We start from the raw sequence: 13,998 nt of genomic DNA, 5'->3' as shown, positions 1-13,998 counted from the left end.
CTATATCCCAACTAATCTAAAACCAAATTAACTAATCACATTAATTCTAATTAACCTAGGATAATCAGTGACCTAACAGTTAGCAATAAACGAACAAGATTAAGATCAAATTAACAGGAGCCTCTAAAGATCAACTAATTGAAATCAAATACGAAATCAGACAAACATAGACAATCAGAGCAAAACAGAATAGAAATTAAAGCAGAAGAAAGAAACAAAACAGACTTAAGAACTAATTAAAGCCCTAAAAATTCTAAATCAATCAAGGAGAACAATTGATCAGGGAGGAATATGACACAGAAAATCAAATGAACAAGAAGAACTTACTGATTTCAATCTGATTTCGAACTTAAAGACTCAACGATGTTATTAGGTAAGATCAAATGACCACCTGAAAACCTGAGCTAAGCCAAAATTCATCTAGCCCTCGAATCTGAGCCCTAACTCCGAGATTTGAATGGTTTTGGCTGGATTCGAAGTTTGTTTGAGATATGGGAAGAGGGGTTCAAGGTGAGTCTAGGGTGTAAGTTTGGTTGTGTTTGGGTGGCGGCAGCGCCACCGGAGACCAAAGGCGGCAGCTAGGGTTAGGGAATTTGGGGGCGTTTCAGTGGGTTTTGAGAGGAAATAATAGTGGTTCGACGATGGGGAGATGAAGACGAAGCCCTGGTGTGACTTTGGGTGCCATCTGACGATTTAGGGTTTTGGGATCGAGGCTTTGATTCGAGATTCGAAGAGCCTGGTGATGATTCGAAAGAAACTAACAGGGAATTTGGAAAGAGGGGAGCGAGGGGAGGCTGTGGTGTATTTTTGGGGTCGTTTGGTGGCCGGCCGCCGCCGTGAGGCGATTTCCGGCGGCGGTCAAAGGTGGTAGATGGTGGCGTTAGGTTTCTCTGATGAGAAATGAGAGAGATGGGAGGGTGAGGGGGTCTGAGGGGGTAGGGTAGCGTTAGGACATATTTATACTAAATAACCTAGGAAGTTCTCATCCGTTGGATCAAAAGAATCGAGGGCTGTGATCAAAACTCAGGGAAACGGCGTCGTTTTAGGAGACGCGGGGACTGGGTCGGGTGATGTTTAAGTTTGGGCTGGATGGGAGTGTATATTATTTGGGATGGGACTATTTAATTGCAAACGGACCAAAAATACACAGCTTTTAAAATCTTTTTTTGGACTTCTTTTATTTTCTTTTTTTTTGTTCTTTTTATTATATATTTTTCAGATTTTGCAAAATGCCAAACTAAAATAAAGACCTGATTTATTCCCACACTTAAACTAATTATTTCCTCAAAATTAATTAAGTCCTAATTTAAAGGAAACTCATGACAAATTCAAAAATTAACAGTTAAAAACGCAAAATGAACTATTTTTGTTATTTTCTTCTTTGTAAAGTAACTTAATTACTAATTAATCCTAAAATGTGAAATTAAGCCCTAAATGCAAATGCCAAGTATATTTTTTGTATTTTCATTAATTAAAATGCACAAACGAAATTCAAACAATTAACATAAAATGTCACAAAAATCCACCAAATTGCAAAAATAATGAAAGAAATCATTTGTTTGAATTTCTGGGAATAATTCATATAGGGCAAAAATCACGTGCTCACACTACGCTCTTCTCGCCGGTCACGCTCAATCTCCATGATGAGGGTCTGACACGCAAAGCAAGACAGGTCAGCTGAAGTACACTACACACACGAAATGAACTAACTTAACATGGGAAAAGCAAGCTTACTCGTAAGGCCATGCGAGATATACCCAACGACAGATCCGCTTCCTTCAGCGTCTGCGGCGTCATGTTCTCCGAATCCGCGCACAAAGGAGTGAAGGTCGGCACCGCCCGTTCCGAATTGGCCAAGAGGTCATAATCTACGGGGATGACTATGTGACCGATCAGGCCCCTTTGTCCTTATCTCCACTCGGGTGAACCTTTCCTCAAAAGCCCACACCTTCTCAGGGTCGACATCGGAGCCCGACCCATCATCTTCCAAAGTAACGGTTTTATCCCTTCCGTTCGCTGATGAGGAGCCGACCCTAGCTATTCGTGCAGGCTCCCCTCTGTCGTAGGTCCCTTTAACCTCTGTCGGCCTTTCCTCCATGAAGATAGCCGGCATGGGGGCAGCCTCAATGTCCAGTAAGGACATCGCCTCCGCATCCAAAACAATGGGCCTTTCCGGCTTGGCATCAGCAGCACCGACCCTTCCAGTTCCCACCCTCTGCCTTTTTCCTCGGTACCGCCTCCTCCTTGTCATGAGACGACTCGTCAATTAGGTGCAAGACGTGGTGATCAAAGGACTCAGCCGACATAACGGCTGCCTGTGGGGCGAAATCTCCCAGCGACAGAGCTAGAGTTTGACCCTCTCGTACAGACTCAGCTAGTACGAACTGCATTGCAGCCAAAGCGACCGCCTGGCAGAATGCGGGCACCGGATCCTTCTCCTTCTGGGAAACTCACCGACCTGGCGCAAAAAGAAAATCATATTAAAAAAAATGACAAGACGACGGTAAGTCATAATGAAAATGAATGGGTCGTGGAAATGAGAATCAGACTTACTAGTCGAAGGCTTAAACCCGAACCGCTTATTAAAGGACGCCCAGTCGCGAATTCCCACAATATGAGGCAAGACGCGAGTTACCCAGTCTTCAATATCAAGAACCAAGGAAGGTGGACACCTACCTGCTAAAAAAATAAAGACATGAGCAAGTCACAAACAAAAAGGGGGGATAAACAAAATATATGACAGACGGTAAAAGACCCTTACGGTTGAAGTTCCACTGCTCGGGGGACCCGGCTGGGTCCGCCACTACGTGCTCGATCCTGACGAAGAAGTAATTACACCAGAATTGGCGGTTCGCTTTGTCATCCATCCCCATCATCAATCCTTTAGTCCCACGGTGGTGGAGATAAATCAGCGTGCCTCTGTAGAAACTAGACGAGAAAAGGTGCAGCAGATGACCGATGGAGACTTCACAGTCGGCCAACTCTGCGAACTTCGCCAGCATCAAAAAGACTTTATATAAGTAAGGGGAAAGTTGTGCGGGGCAGACGCCATAAAAGCGGCAGAACTCCTCAGCTAGTGGGGGAAGAGGAAGAGAGTAAACCACTAAAAACGGGAAGGCGTAGAAAGCGCAATATCTAGGCTGGTGAACCTGTATTGCGTCATTCCCCGCCCGAACGATATCGACGTGAGTAGGAATACGGAATTTAGACCGTAGGGCGGATATTTGTTTTGACCCCATGACAGATAGTACCTGCTCAGGAGCAGGGGCGGGCTCTTTTGGGAAGTCATTTCTGACCGCGGATTCCGGGGAACAACCTCCTCCACGGTGGGAAAATTTTCGTCTTCCGCAACCGTGGGTTCACCGCCACCGGAAGGCATGGCTACCGACAAAGGGGTGGCATCGGAGACTATGTCAGAGGAGTGAGGGGAGTTTGTCATTTCTGCAATAACGTGTATACAGTAGAGCTGGAAGGAGAGTATCAACGAGAAAAGAAACCGTGAGCTAGAGCTGAAAAGCAGAAGGAAATTGGACAAGGGTTAGAGAAGAAGCTGAAGAACAAGCAAAGTGCCAATGGAATATGAAGTGCGAAAAGTTTCATTTTTGAATTTCCCTTCTCCCATTTATAAGATATTGTGGCACCCAAATCGATGCAAGAAACTATCATTGACACCAAAATCGAAGCAACAAAGGCACTAAAAACGACGCATTGCATCGGGAAGATGCGTAATATGACACGCGTGGCCATGACATCATCCTATGTTAGCCACGCCAACCACAACCTTTGAGCTGATCCGTCATCAATGTGACATCGACCAATTGCTCGTTCATCACGGTGGAATGTCTTGTGATTAGATACAGATAAAAACCGCTCATCGAGGACGCCCAAGAGGACGACCTCAACAAGCGGAGGGACTAACTGTATGGGTCAAAATTAGGTCTAGTTTGGTGGATGCAGATGGACGAGCTGAGGTCGAGGTCGAAACCAAGTACGGTCCAGTGGCGAGGAGTAGCCTAGAGAGGGAGACCAGTGTCGAGGTCGAGTAGAGAACAAACAGCTGCAACAGTTAGAATATTCCTAGGATTATGAATAGGAATATTCCATTGAATATTCCCCCAAATTGTACTTTTTTAGGGGTCTCTAGGGATATCCCTTATAAATAGGAAGAGAGAGGAAACAAAGAGGGGATCTTCGGAATTTTTATGAGAGAACATCTTGTAAAGGGTTGACTATCAAGAATATACAAAAAGCTTGTCTTGTCTCCTCTGTTTGATTCCATTATTAAACATTCCTCCTTATTCATAAGATCCAAGAACACTTTGTTCATTTCCATAGTCTGCTATTACATGCTATAATCAGAAGAAGGAATCATCCATCTCATTCAACATTGGGTGACCAATTCCTTCTTATTACATTTAATGTCATTTGTCACATTTATTGCATGTTTTCATTCTCATATTTATCAATAGTCATTGAGCATTAAATTGGCATCCGTTGACTTGAACACGGTCCCGTGCCATTAAAGTTATTGAACTTCAGATGGAATTTATTGCATTTAACTAGGATTCACCCTTTATCCATCTATAAAATTGGTTTAATAAAAATAGCTTAAAATTTTTTGGTCAAACAAAATTGACCTAATAAGTTGTTTATATTATGTCTAATTTATGATCACTTAAAAGATAAAGTAAACAACCTGCTGTAATAAAAAAAAAATACACCGATAGTATTAACAAAAATGGACTTATAAATTAAATTTATCAGGAACACCTAGATACGAGAGTCTCCTCTATTTAGTTACTACTTGCTAATTCAATTTCCTAGAATTTCCTAAAGTAGGTTTAGGAGCAACTTTTTATGCTCCCTCCTACTTGGTAGTATAATTTTCTAAATAATAACTACCTACTAGTATTAAAGTTCCTAAAGTAGGAACTAGGCTATTTCCTCAAAATTAAAGATTCTGTTATATTTAGGTTCAATTTGAATAGTAGAAGATTTGATCCTTTTGTGTTTTTATTTGTTAGTTTATCCTTTGCACCTATTAGAATATGCCTCAAAATGTTGAACTTAAAAGTTACAAATTTAAATAACAATTGATTTTAATTAATCCTTAGTTTGGATTCACGCAAATTGTAACATGTTGTCACACATGTCATTTCGAATCTTAAAAACTAAAATTTATAATTTAAAATCCTTTTTAATTCCCTAACAAATAGTTTGATTATGCATCCATCCAATTCCCTAAACAGATTGTTCGATTTTTGTAGTATTTTTCGACAACAAAAGCGACAAAACTTTCGCTGATATCATGCTTTTGCTTTTTCTTTTTCCTTTTTTTAAAAGCAATTAGCGATTATAATTAAAGAGTTTATATTCATTTTTAGTTGAGTCAGTCCAAAATTGAAAAGAATATGATAACAACGAAGAAAAAAAAAGTGTATAGAGGATAATTGGTGTTTCACTCCCGTACAATTAGTGCCGCCTCTTAGATGCTCTCAAAAACCGAATACTATCGGAAGACTTATTAATTTAATAGTTTCAGACGTTGGCATTTTTTTTTTTGTGACAGTATAATATCACCAAAGCCAATAATTGTTATAAATTTTCAGATTCCGATAACTAATTCATGTAAAACAAAACATTTTTAATGCTTAATAGAGTAAAAGAATAACTTTTCTTGTTTAAACCGAAAATCCAAGCAAATAAAAGAGAGAAATCGTATGTTCTGTGTTCTAAAGCTGCTAAGTAAAATTTGTTGAATTGTTAACAGCTTGTTTGGATGCTTCTTACATTGAATCGTATTATATTGTACAGTATTGTGTCGTTTGATGAATCTAATGTTTGAATAAATTGTATCGTTTGCCGTTGTTTCATGATATCACGCATCAGCAATATGAAGAATAAACTTGCAATATTATAAAGAAAAATTATGATATGGGGATAAAATTATTATATAAAAAGGTAGGGTAAATGATAAAATAAAATTATTTAATAATAATGAAGGGTGAGATGAGAGAAATGAAAGTACAAGAGGGGGGATGAATCGTAAATACTTCAAGTTAATTGCTTATAAGTTGACTTATAACTTGAGTAGTCGGCTGAATATGATAATTTAGCAGATATGGTAACGGAAACTAAAATGCAAAAACTAATTGCAGGAATTAGAAACACCGGGATTTTTATACTGGTTCGGATTCAATGTGAATCCTAATCCAGTCCCCATTGGGTTGCAAGGGAGTTCTCTTCAGTAAATGAGTTTCTTCCGAGTACAGATGTGGTGTATATCGCTCAGTTTCTCTAGCACTCATTTTTGATACAATGCCTCACCAGTTGTGTGCTCTTTTTCTATCCCTGACTTGTTACACAGCAGATCTTAGTGAACTACAATGCTTGTTTGCAGTAGAATAAAGAGAGTGATTTGGTTTGATCAAAGTATATCTAAGCTAGGGTTTACAAGGGTGTATAAATACTTCGATGGATGGTAGAGGCTTGACAACCCAAGAGATTTGATCCTTGGAAAGAATTAATTCTTTCTAAGAATAAGGAATGAGCCGTTGCTTCTCTTGATTGCTTTCCTTTAGCAGATGATTGCTTCACTTGATTTCTCCTTGATTGTTGGATCTTCCAAATGTGGTCGCTTCCCAGATCTCCTCGTATCCTTTAGTCTTCCGTGATTCTGCCCATGATTTGTGCCTTTGTCCAAGGCTTATTTGATTTTTTCCAGCTCAGCTAATCATTGTTATTGTTGATTGATTCATTGATTAGATTGCGCCCAGATTTACGAGACCAATCCAGATTTACTGATCACATGCTGATGATTTCTTTTCTTGTACATCATGAACCATTCTAGCAGTCTTCTTTACTTTTTGAACTTGATTTCCTGCACATGTATATTATTTGCATCATTAAAACATGATCTAACAATCTCCCCCTTTTTGATGATGGAAAAATAATATAATAAGGTAAAGAAGTAAACACCAGTCGACTTCCCTATGTTTTACTAGTCGACTTGACTCCCCCTCAATGTATGTACGCTTGACTCCCCCTCAATGTATGTACGCTTGACTCCCCCTCAATGTATGCAGTCGACTTGACCTGTCCATGACTCTCCCCCTCAATGTGTGCAGTCGACTTGTACCTGTACCTGTACAGTATACAATATATGCTACCTATACACATATAAAATGTGTGCAGTCAACCTGTACACATACACATATAGACACATAGTCGACTTGTACCTGTACATATACACTTGTACCTGTACATATACACATAACAGAGGCAAAATAACATAGGCTTTTTCTCCCCCTTTTTGCCATCAGCAAAGAGTGATTATAAACATAGATAACACTAAAGCAGAAAAGGTAAAGAGATTATCCGGCGACTGGTGAAACAGCCCATAGTAGCAAAAAAAACAGAATTATCCAAGGGCTTAAACCACAGCCCACAATACCACCAAAACAAGTTGTCAAAAAAAACATAGTTTTGAAAAACATCCACACTAGCGGTGCAGAAAATAGGTAAGGGTGTTGCAGATGGCCTCTTTTAATTGTTCGAAGCTAGTATTTGCAGCGACGCTCATACCATCCAGCCTGTCGTGAACCTCCTTGAAGGCTTTGACAGCATTCTCCCTTACTCTGAGAACAGCAGCTCTGATTTTTGACACGTCAGACCCTGTTTCCTTTGAAATAGCATGAATGTCACCCACAGTGGACTGAATGGCGGAAAGAAGATTCTTGATGTCAGAGAGTTTGGAGTCAATAGAGCTAAGCTTCTCACTAAGCTCAGAACTGACAAGAGTAGGAGGAGGAACAACTGATGAAGGTTTAGTTTCCATAGGGGCCTGCTTTGCTTCACTCTCACTTTTCTTAACCTAGGAGCCCTTGATACTCACATAGCCCATACTAGCAAAAGCTCTAGAATTGTAGGACTTGGAGACAGTAATGAAGGGATAGTTGGATAGAGAAATTTGATGGGCTTCCAGAATATGAGTGATTGCCATACCATAGGGTAAACTAGTGGGATCTTCAGCACTTTCTATCATGAAATTGATGACCCAGGAGGAAAGCTTGAGTTTGAGTTTGGTGATGAGGCAGTAGACAAAGAATGTATCCCTTTGAGAGAAGATTGAAAAGGAACCAGTACGGGGAAGCAGAGTGGTTGCCACAATATGGGCTAGAACCCGAGTTTAAAAAATTACATCACTGGGGCCCAATTGGTTTGGAAGAATTTCAGAGGGACACTCAACAATGCACTGTTTGGCTTGGTCAAAAGCAATTTCAAAATTCTCAGGCCACACATTTTTAAAAAGAGTAGGGAAACCAGAGCAATGACATTGGAAAAGAGAGTCAAACAAGGCACAATCAAGAACAATGCGCTTACCTAGCACTAGATATTCTAGCCTATCTGGTTTACTGGAGCGAAGATTTGCATAAAACATTTTGACCAGGGGTTCATATACCTTAGGCGAAGGAATAGAGAGGAATTTTTCCCACCCTTGATAAACAAAGAGCTCTTTAACCTTACAGTTGAGGGCTTCCATATCATCAAGATCCACGATCCTTCCATGGGCGATGGGCTTGTCCTTAAGAGTAATGAAAAGATCCCTATTTGGGGTATCCCAGAAATTTAGGTCAGACTCGAGTGAGGCAGAGAAATCAACTTTTGATTTCTTTGGGGTGGATGAAATGGGAGGATCTTCCATGGGTCGTTTGCCTAAGGCTTTTTCTCCTAGAAGTTGGGAGTGTTCAGAGAAATCACCCTGAGATGAGGCGAAGCCTTCAGAGTGATCAGACCCTAGGTCTACTTGCTCAGGAGGCGCAGAAGGGGGTTTTGCCTTAGAGCGGGTACTTTTTCTGGTGGAGGCAGAGGGATTCTTGGAGTGTTTCGCCATTGTAGAAGAGGAGATTTGCTCGAGGTTTTGGAGAGAAGATGGAGATGAGAGTGACTGAAAGGGTTTTCTAACTTAAGAAGAGGGTTTTGACGGTTGAGTACAGAAAAGGAAAAGTTGTCAGATGAGAAGACGTGATGATTTACTTTCCATTTGCGAACTGCGAACTGATGTGAACGAAGTGAAAAGAGAGGGAAAAAATCGGAGGCGTAATTAATGCGTGGGAAAAGGACAATTATAGCACTTAAAAGTAACTGAGAACATAGGTCCTAAGAGTTATTAGAAAAGAAAATAATATCAAGTAATTTTCTCAAAGTACAAAATCTTTCTTCTAACAAAGGCTTAGTAAAAATATCGGCTAATTGAGCAGAGGTGCCAGCAAAGACTATTTCTATATCTCCCTTAAGAACATGACCTCTAATAAAATGATGCTTAATATCTATATGCTTTGCTCTAGAATGATGCACAGGATTTTTTGAAAGACAAATAGCACTAGAATTATCACAAAAAATTTGTATAAGTTTAAACGAAAGCTCATAGTCACCCAATTGATGAGACATCCACAGTAGTTGTGCACAACACTGTCCAATAGCAATGTATTCAGCTTCAGTAGTGGACAAAGCGACTGATGCTTGCTTTTTACTGTTCCAAGATATTAATGCCTTTCCTAGTAATTGACAAGTGCCGCTTGTGCTCTTTCTATCTTCTTTATCACCTGCAAGATCAGCATCTGAAAAACCTTCTAATTTAAAAGAGTTAGAGCGAGGATACCACAATCCATGAGATACTGTTCCAATGAGATATCGAATGATTCTCTTTACACCAGTCAAACGTGACTCCTTGGGAGCTGACTGAAACCTGGCACATTTACATACGCTGAACATAATATTTGTTCGACTTGCTGTCAGATATAGCAGTGATCCAATCATTCCCCTATATTTGGTTTCATCAACTGGGGTGCCTTGTTCATCTTTGTCTAGATTTGTAGTGGGGCTCATTGGAGTGCCAATTGATTTTGCATTGTTCATACCAAATTTTTGAATCAGTTCTTTTGTATATTTGGTCTGACAAATAAAAGTTCCTTCTTTGGTTTGTTGGATTTGTAGCCCAAGGAAGAACGTGATTTCACCCTTCATGCTCATTTCAAACTCGCTTTGCATAAGATTTGAAAATTCCTTGCACATAAGAGGGTTAGCACTACCAAATATAATATCATCAACATAAATTTGAATAATGAGATTACCTTCTGATGATCGTTTAATAAACAAAGTAATGTCTATTTTACCTATGGTAAAGCCATGATCAATAAGAAAAGTACTCAGTTTATCATACCAAGCACGTGGATCTTGTTTCAACCCATACAGTGCTTTGGTAATCTTGTATGCATGGTATGGAAATTTTGAATACTCAAAGCCTGGAGGCTGTTTTGCAAAAACTTCTTCCTTGATAAATCCATTCAGAAAGGCGCTTTTAACATCCATTTGAAACAGCTTGAATCCTTTAAAGGATGCGTATTCCAGAAGAATTCGTATAGACTCCAAACGAGCTACTGGGGCGAAAGTCTCATCATAGTCGACTACTTCCTGCTGTGAATAGACCTGTGCAACCAGTCTTGCTTTATTTCTTATGACCTTTCCATCCTCGTTCAATTTGTTTCTAAATACCCATTTTATTCCGATCACAGACACATTTTTCAGGTTTAGGTATTAGTTTCCACACTTGATTCTTGCTAAACTGATCTAATTCCTCCTGCATAGCTTGCACCCAGCTTGAATCCTTCAGTGCTTCCTCTACCTTTTTTGGCTCACTTTGAGAAATCAATGCAATATTTTTTGCTTTCTTCTTGAGGGCAGCCCTGGTTTTCATTCTTTCGTTTGGATCCTTTCTGAGGATATTCGGGTTCGCTTCTCCATTCATTTGGTCGAATTATATTTGTAGTCGACTCGACTTGTAGGTCTGGAGTATTGCTGCTATTTTCTCCAGTTGACTCGATCACCCCAGATGTGCTAGTCGACTCCCGTGATTTTTCTTTGTCCTGAGCTTCTTGAGTTTGATCTTCGTCACCTGCAATAGTTCCTTTCTCGACCAAGGGATTATTTTCGTCGAATATAACATGTACAAATTCTTCTACACATAAAGTACGTTTATTGTAGACTCTAAAAGATCTGCTATTTAAGGAGTAACCAAGAAAAATACCTTCGTCACTTCTTGGATCAAACTTCCCAAGATTATCTTTACCGTTATTGTGAATAAAGCATTTGCTTCCAAAGGGATGAAAGTAACTGATATTTGGACGTTTACCTTTCCAGAGTTCATAAAGGGTCTTCTTCAGAATTGGCCTTATGAGGCAACGGTTGAGGATGTGACAAGCAGTACTTACGCCTTCTGCCCAGAAATGGTTTGGCAATGAATGTTCTAGTAGCATGGTTCTTGCCATGTCTTGGAGAGTTCTGTTCTTCCTTTCCACAATCCCATTTTGCTGTGGTGAGCGTGGTGCAGAAAAATTATGAGTGTATCCTTGATCGTTGCAGAAGTCTTCAAAAGCTCTGCTTTCAAATTCTCCTCCATGGTCACTCTGAATTTTTGAGATCAGATATCCCTTTTCTCTTTCAACCTTTTTGCAGAAAACTTCAAAATTTCTTAAGGCTTCATCCTTATGAGACAAGAAGATTACCCAAGTGAAACGTGAAAAGTCATCAACAATAAGAAAAGCATACCTCTTACCTCCTATGCTAGCAGTTCTAGTAGCCCAAATAAATCCATATGAAGTAATTGCAAAGGTTTTGAAAATAGATACTATATCTTTATTTTTGAAAGAATTTCTGGTTTGCTTACCCATTTGACATGCATCACAAATATGAGTTCTAGAGAAATTCAGTTTAGGCAAACCAATAACTAAATCATGTTTGGACAGTTTTTCAATCAAATGCATGCTAGCATGGCCAAGTCTTCTATCCCATAACTATGGATCATCAGACATAGAGGATAAGCAAATGTGGCCATCTATCTTTTCAAATCCATCAAGTATATAAACATTTCCATACCTTTTTCCAGGAGGAATTATCTTACCTGATTCGTCTTTAATAGCACACCCTGTTCTTTTAAACTTTACCTCATATCCTGAGTCGCAGAGTTGACTTATGATCAAGAGATTATAGTTTAGGCCATCAACGAGATATACTTCAGCAATGTCACAGTTGTTATTAAAAGGAACTGTTTCAGTGCCAACTATTTTGCCCCTTGAATCGTCTCCGAATTTTACACTTCCTCCATCGATCATTGTAACTTCCTTAAATAGGTTTTTGTCACCGGTCATATGACTGGAACACGCACTATCTAGATACCATTTTCCTTTGCGGCTTACTCTGTGGTGTTCCTGCAAGACAAGATGATCACTTTCTTTTAGGTACCCAAGCTTGCCTAGGTCCTGGTGGGTTAGTGTTACTAGGTTCAGAATTTTTTGGTTTCCAAACCCATCCTGACACATTTGATTTACGAAAGTGACAACCGGAATATTTATTCCCACTTTTATTACAGCAATGACATTTAGCTCCAGACCTGTTTATAGGTCTTTCATAAGTGTTAGAACTAGCCGACTTAGATTTAGCTGGTTCTTTCCCAGTTGACTTGTAAGTCATCTGGTCCGACCGACTGGTCGACTTGGTTCTGATTGGTTCCTTTCCAGTTGACTTGTAAGTCGTCTGGTTTGACCTAACAGAACTATGACTGGTGGATTTGTGCAAGCTGTTAAGCTGCATTTGCAACTCCTCAAACTCTTCTTGAAGTACCTCTTTTTCTATTTCACATACTTCATGTTTGAGTTCCCAGTCTTTAACCTCCCTAGTGAGTCTCTTAAGTTCATTCATCATTTTTTGAGACTCTTCTAAGGTTGAATCAAGAATATCCTGCAATTCATTACATCTTTCGCAGTCATAAGATCTTACCTCACTAGTTTCACCTCGTGCCATGAAACAGTTCTCGTCATCTGAATCATCTTCATCTGTCCAGCATCCTGAGGTTTTGTTTATTTCATTTTCCAGAATTGTCATGAAACAAAGATTTGCTATTTCTTCGTGGTCTGATTCGTCCTCACCGCTCCAGCTTCCGAAGGATTTGTTCTTGTTGAAGCCTCTAGAGATATTCCTTTTCAGTTCTGGGCATTCAGCTTGAATGTGCCCAAATTTTCCACATTCATAGCATTTTCCATCGTTATTATCCTGTTCATTGTATTGCCTGGATCGTCTTGGTGGGAATCTTCCTTTCTTTGTATTTCTGTATCTCCTCATCAACCCATCCATATTTCTAGACATCATAGCAATCTCTTCTTGTAGAGCTTTAGGATCATCAATTTCATTTTCAGCCATTTCAGTAGAGGTTTTGAATGCAACTATTTTCTTTTTCTCCTCTTGATTTGTCTTTTTCAAATGCGTCCTTTCGAAAGCAATGAGTTCTCCTCGCAGTTCATCATAGGACAATTTGTTTAGGTCTTGAGATTCCAGAGTGACTACTTTGGTCTGCCAAGTGGTTGGCAGACTTCTGAGAATTTTTCTAACTTGATCACCACTGGTTTAGGGCTTTCCAAATGCCTTTAAGTCACTAATTATCTTACTAAACCTGGCAAACATTTCTTCAATGGATTCTCCTTCTTTCATTGAGAAGAGTTCGTAGTCATGAACTAGCATGTTGATGTGAGTTTCCTTTACTTTGTTGGTTCCCTCATAGGTGACGTCAAGTTTATCCCACATCTCTTTGGCTGTATCACAACTCGATATTTTCTCGTATTCCTCACCACTTATAGCATTGTGAAGCAGATTTCTTGCCTTGTTATTCACTTGTACCGCTTCCAGTTGCTCCTTTGAGTATGAATCTATATCATCAGGATCAGCAAGTGGTGGAGTGCTAGTAGGTAGGGGATAGTTTCCCTTTTTAATGACTCTCCAGACTTTGACATCGTATGCTTTAGCAAAGTTTCCATTCGTACTTTCCAGTGAGAGAAATGTTGTCCATTGAAGTATGGTAGTCTAACTTGTGAAGTTCCTTCCTGAAAGAGAGCTCCTATGATAACTTGATTTGCCATGATCTTTTCTCACAAGCTGTTAAGCAAAAGG

General features: G+C 39.6%; 1 protein-coding gene across 1 annotated transcript; it reads right to left on the bottom strand.

Moving 5' to 3' along the window:
• Positions 1-11,852: 11,852 nt before the first annotated feature.
• LOC109206300 lies at positions 11,853-13,254 on the bottom strand. The gene is made up of 3 exons (XM_019369119.1): positions 12,984-13,254; positions 12,301-12,368; positions 11,853-12,179 (listed from the first exon to the last, which is right to left on the bottom strand). Exons 1-3 carry the CDS (start codon positions 13,252-13,254, stop codon positions 11,853-11,855), a joined length of 666 nt encoding a protein of 221 aa, XP_019224664.1.
• Positions 13,255-13,998: the final 744 nt, after the last annotated feature.

The sequence above is a fragment of the Nicotiana attenuata genome, unplaced genomic scaffold, assembly GCF_001879085.1.
Source record: "Nicotiana attenuata strain UT unplaced genomic scaffold, NIATTr2, whole genome shotgun sequence".
NCBI lineage: Eukaryota > Viridiplantae > Streptophyta > Magnoliopsida > Solanales > Solanaceae > Nicotiana > Nicotiana attenuata.
Note: the sequence above shows the minus strand (reverse complement) of the source record. Positions and strands in the feature narration are given on the sequence as shown.

Excerpts from the sequence above, each read along its gene's own strand:
- LOC109206300 (XM_019369119.1), bottom strand. The coding sequence starts at position 13,254 with ATGGCTGAAAATGAAATTGATGATCCTAAAGCTCTACAAGAAGAGATT. Across the intron at positions 12,369-12,983 it reads ATCCTTCGGAAGCTGGAGCG|GATGGGTTTGGAAACCAAAA; the intron begins GTGAGGACGAAT and ends CAAATGTGTCAG. Across the intron at positions 12,180-12,300 it reads CAGGACCTAGGCAAGCTTGG|GAAGTTACAATGATCGATGG; the intron begins GTACCTAAAAGA and ends AACCTATTTAAG.